Consider the following 5,275-nt stretch of genomic DNA (forward strand, 5'->3'; position numbering starts at 1 on the left):
GCCCAGGGGCTTTCTCGGGAGGGCTCGGTCTTGCCCATCAGCCCAGCCGCCGCTCCCGGTCCACCCGCAGACTGCGCCCGACACGTCTGCACTGTATCGACTCCACTTACAGCACAGACCCACAGACACAATGTTGATCTACATTACGCCTACAGGAGATACAATGTTGACTGACACTGTATCAACTCCAATGACGGCCCGTTTCTACACTGTATCAACTCAAGTCCTCATTTCCCTTTTTTCTGAAAAGATGTATATTTTTTCCACCTACGGGCCTCACCAGAGCCCCGGCTACTCAGGACACACGTGTGTGTTGTGTGTGTGTGTGCCCGCGCGCGTGTGTGAGGTTTGACAACACTGCAGAACCGATCGACACCAAAGGGGTTCTAGACAAAAGTCTCCGAGAGGCCACGGCCGGGAAGCCGGGCCGAGGTTAGCGGGTGGACACCGGGACCACCGAGCCGCGGGCCACACGCGGCCCGCAGCGCGTCCGTTGGTGGGCGTGGCGCGCCAAGTCTCGCGGGAGGACAGTTGGGCGGGCCGTTGTCCCCGCGGGCGGGGCGAGTTGCTAAGGAAATGACCGCCCGCTGCGCTACGGAGTGGCGCGCGGGCCGGGCGGGGTCTGGAGCGGCACTGTTTCCGCTTCCGCTCCCTCTGAGCTCCTGTCCCGTTACCGCCTCCTGGCCCGGCCTCGCGCCTTTCACCGGCACCTTGCGTCGGTCGAGCAGCCGGGCCTGCTCCTGCCACGCGCGCCCCGGGAGCTCCGGCGCCGGCGCCGGCTCGGGTCGCGCCCCGTCGCTTCGCCTGCTCCCCGAGGCCGCTGGGCCGCTGCCGCCATGGGTGCCTACCTCTCCCAGCCCAACACGGTGAAGTGCTCCGGGGACGGCGTTGGGGCCCCGCGCCTCCCGCTGCCCTATGGCTTCTCCGCCATGCAAGGCTGGCGCGTCTCCATGGAGGTGAGATGGCAGGGGCTCCAGCGCCGGCCGCAGCTCGGCGGGAACCTGGCCGAGAACGGGAGCGGGGTGCGGGGGATGGGGTCCTCCCCGGGGAAGGGTCGAGGCGGCAGTCCGAGGCCGCGGTCGGTGGCCGCAGCGAGCGCGGGGTCGGGGCCGGAGAGGGAGCAGCGGGTGTCGGGGGACCTGGGGCCGACGGCCAGGGGCAGCGAGGGCTCTGCCATGTGGGGAGCGGCACCTTCCACCCACTGACTGCGCTTTCGCGGTGCCTTCGCGCCATCCTCTGCTGCCTGGACAGCCCTTCGGACTCGTAAGCGGTGTGAGGGTTAGTGTCGGGCTGAAGACGGGCAGAGGGATTATTTACTCGTTTATTTGTAGGGGGAAGAGCCGAAGAGATAGCAGTGACTTTATTTATCAAGTCTGTGAGGTGGGAGGCCTCTTTGGATGTGAAACTTGACAGTGAAAGGAAGCCAATAAGTCTCTTTCCCATTCCTGACACCTATTTGCCTGTCCTTGAGCATCGCCTGTTAATTTCAGAGGGGCTAGCCTCATCTCCAAGAATTGTCACTCCTATGGCCTCTCATCTAAGGGCCTTTGGAGACCTTTGGAAAACGTAAATCACATTTATTTTTATTACGCTTGGTATTTTTCCTCTCTCGCAAACTTAGTAATTGTCGTTTGCTTGTTGTAGTTTGCTTTCCTTGATTTTCACAGTCATTGCATCAATTTTATCCTCAGAACCTAAGAACTTTTTCTTTTTAAGATTTTACTTTGGATAAAAGAAATGAGGGGGACACATGTGAATGAAAATGAGTAATACTGAATAGATGTGAAACTCCAAAGAAGAAAAGGTAAACTGTGGGAGGAATGAAAGAAAAGGGGACTGTGTGTGTGTGTTGAAAATGTTGTGAGGTCTAGGCAGATGAGCCAAGGGAAAATGCTCCATGTCTGAGGTTCAGCATTTATCCACGGGTTTCAGGTAATAGCCAAGTACTGTTTCCCTTGGGATTTTTTTTTTCTTCTCAAATTTTTCGCTCCTCCCTGTGGTTAGCTCTGGAATAACAGTGTGAACGTCAGTGGTTTGTACTCAGAGCAACCTTTGAAAATGGTTCTATCACTAGATAACCAAATTCTAGAGTGGAGAGGATCCTGTAGTTCATCTCATCTAGCTTGGCTCCCACATTAATTTTTTTAAAAATGGTAAAGCTGCTGTACAGAGGGGTTACAGTAGTATAAGTCAGGTAAAGAGTACATTTCTTTTTGGACAATGTCACCACTGGTTCCTCTCTGGGTTGCTCTCACATTTTACAGTTAGGAATTTGAGGCCTAGAAAGGTTAGGACACCTGTACCTTGGTGGAAAGAATCTAGGATCAAATTGTTGTTCAAGACACTTACTAAACACTGTTTTCATCTGTGTCAAATGAAGCACCACATTCATATTCCCCAGCAATGCACAGTCTATATGGTGGTACATGTAGTTATCTATTAGAAACATCTGGATATAGCTTCAAAAGGAAAGTGTAGGGCTGGGTTTGAGTGAGTTAGGAAGTCTGCAAGTTTGATTTCTATGTCAATTTCTGTTCAAGTGACATTTACAGTGAATATCTCATCTCACAGGCCTTCCCTTCAAGTTTTTCATACCTTATTTTCCACTTCTATGGAATGGGAATGGTTTTTCCATTTCATTGGAACTCTTCTTTCTAGTTTTCTTTATGAATTGCGTTGCTTGGATATTAGGTTTCCAAGTTCTTTGCCCAGGGATTCTGTGCTTTGGGCTTCTCTGTTGGATATTTCCCTTTGTTTTGCTTTCTCCTCTGGTAATTACAAAATAGCTTTTTGGCCAGGAGGGGGTGTCAGGTTTTGTTTGATGTGGAACAGATAATCTTGCTAGATTTGCTCCTTAGATTTTAATACTCCTGAGAGTTTTGGCATTGAAGTCTTCCTAATGTGCCTTTTTAAATTTTACTTTTGTTTGAATAGTTAAATATCCTAATTAAACCCTCCTTTTCTACTTCATTGATACTTTTCCTCCTGGGTTTGTTTCTTCTCAGAGTGTAACTGTTTCTTTGCTATTGTAAGAAAATAGTTATGACTTCAAGCCTTTTAAGTGAATCTTAGCTTTTCAGGCTAAGGATATAGCTCAGTGATAAATAAATAAATGAATAAATAAAATAGCTGGGTGCTGATAGCTCTCTTTATACTTGGCTACTCAGAATGCTGAGATTAGGGGGCTGGGAAGGTGGCTCAGTGGTAGAGCGCTTGCCTTGCATGCTTGAGGCCCTGGGTTCGATTCCTCAGCACCACATAAGCAGAAAAAAAAAGTCGGAAGTGGCACTGTGGCTCAAGTGGTAGAGTGCTAGCCTTGAGCTAAAGAGCTGAGGGGCAGCGCCCAGGCCCAGAGTTCAGGCCCACGACCGGACCCCCAAGAATGCTGAGATTAGGAGGATGGCAGCTCAGAGTTGGCCACCATAGACTCCATCTCCAAAATAACCAGCCAAGAGCCAGGCTAGAGGCATGGCTTAAGTGGTAGAACACTAGCTGATCAAGCTTGAAAGCCCTGAGTTCAGCCCCCTTCCCCAGCAAAATAATCCCAAACCAACACCACCACAAAGTGTAGTTTAGTAACTCCTAATCTTTAAAGCTTACTTGCACCAATTAATGAAGTCTTAACTTATTTGATAGGTTTTAATGATTCAGTTCAGGTAAGGTTATCTTCCCAATACATGTGATAAAGATTGTTAAAATTTTAACTGATGGATAGATTTAGCCTTAGAGGCAACTGTTTTATCTCTTCTCTTGAGGCAAGGAACAGCTGTTACCATTTTATACTTTTGACTGTCTCCAGTCTTTCTTGCTATGAAACCCAGGTTGTTTTGAGGAGAGTTAGTCAGAATACAACTTGATGTTCTCACTTCTGCATAGTTTGTGAGATCTCAGCTGGTTGAGCTGTGAGCTTGAGGTTAAGAGGTAAGTTTGTGGAGAGAGGGGTGCTAAGAAATATATAAGAAAAGATACTGAGTTCCATGGCTAACAAGAAGTCCAGTCTGAAAACAAGTGTAGTAGATAACATAGTCTTAAAGGGACAAGGTCTTTTGTTTGTTTGGTTTTGGTGGTACTAGTGTTTGAACTCAGGGCCTTGCCCTTCCTAAGCAAGCACTATTATTGCTCAACTACTCTTCTGCTACTCCTCCTGACTTTTGTTGGTTGTTTTTGAGATAGGGTCTCATTTCCTGTCCACAGTGCACAACTGGACAAAATTTGCCTGTATTGGCTGACTGGTAGATACATGACAGATATGTGACACTGCATCTAGCTCTTCACTGAGGGGTCATCTGGAGGACTCTTTCTGCCTGAACTGGCCTCCAGCCTCGATCCTCCTAATCTCAGCATCCAGGTAGCTAGGATCACAGGTATATGCACCTACAAATGAGAATTAGGGTTTTTTAATTTAATAAGTTATATCTTCCTTTCATTAAAGGCAGTATCAATATGTACAGTATAACTTTGAGTAGACTAGTTATTGCCATTCAGAGATAGTGAACATAGAAGATCATCTAAAATATAATACTGAACAGAACTTTCTTAAAATACTTGCATGACTCTGTGTGTGTGTACGTATGTGTGTATGCACATGTGCTCATGCCAGTCTTGAGCTTGAACTCGGCCTGGGCACTATCCCTGAGCTTAATTGGGGATAAGAGGCTCACGGACTTTCCTGCCTGGGTTGGCTTTAAACCACGATTCTCAGATCTCAATCTCCTGAGCAGTAAGGATTGTAAGCATGAGCCATATGTGCCCCACTGGAAGTATCTTGATCTTAACAACTGAACTTAAGGTGTTTAGATGAGCCAGGTGCTGGTGGCTTATGCCTGTAATCCTAGCTACTCAGGAGGCTGAGATCTGAGGATCAAGGTTTAAAGCCAGCCTGGGCAAGAAAGTCCATGACACTTTTTTTTTGTTGTTGTCAGTCATGGGGCTTGAACTCTGGGCTTGGGCGCTGACCCTGCTCTTCAGCTCAAGACTAGCACTCTACCACTTGAGCCACAGCGCCACTTCTGGTTTTCTAGTGGTTTATTGGAGATAAGAGTCTCACGGACTTTCCTGCCCGGGCTGGCTTTGAACTTCAATCCTCAGATCTCAGCCTCCTGAGTAACTAGGATTACCCAAGTGAGCCACCTGCGCCCTGCAAGACTTATCTCCAATAAACTACCCAGAAAATGGGAAGTGGTGCTGTGGCTCAAGTGATAGAATGCTAGCCTTGAGCTGAAGAGCTGAGGGACAGTGCCCAGACCCAGAGTTCAAGCCCCACAACTGACAAAAA

At 48.3% G+C, this 5,275-nt stretch overlaps 1 protein-coding gene across 1 annotated transcript in view; it reads left to right on the forward strand.

The window, feature by feature from the left end:
- Nucleotides 1-563: 563 nt before the first annotated feature.
- Nucleotides 564-5,275, forward strand: part of Ppm1g (protein phosphatase, Mg2+/Mn2+ dependent, 1G) — a 21,728-nt gene continuing 17,016 nt past the window's right edge. Inside the window, exon 1 of the mRNA XM_013013738.1 lies at nt 564-956. Coding sequence (XP_012869192.1) covers nt 837-956 — 120 coding nt within the window. The 5' untranslated portion in view covers nt 564-836. The remainder of the gene's footprint in view (nt 957-5,275) is intronic.

This window comes from Dipodomys ordii, unplaced genomic scaffold (genome assembly GCF_000151885.1).
Source record: "Dipodomys ordii isolate 6190 unplaced genomic scaffold, Dord_2.0 Scaffold20, whole genome shotgun sequence".
Taxonomy (NCBI): domain Eukaryota; kingdom Metazoa; phylum Chordata; class Mammalia; order Rodentia; family Heteromyidae; genus Dipodomys; species Dipodomys ordii.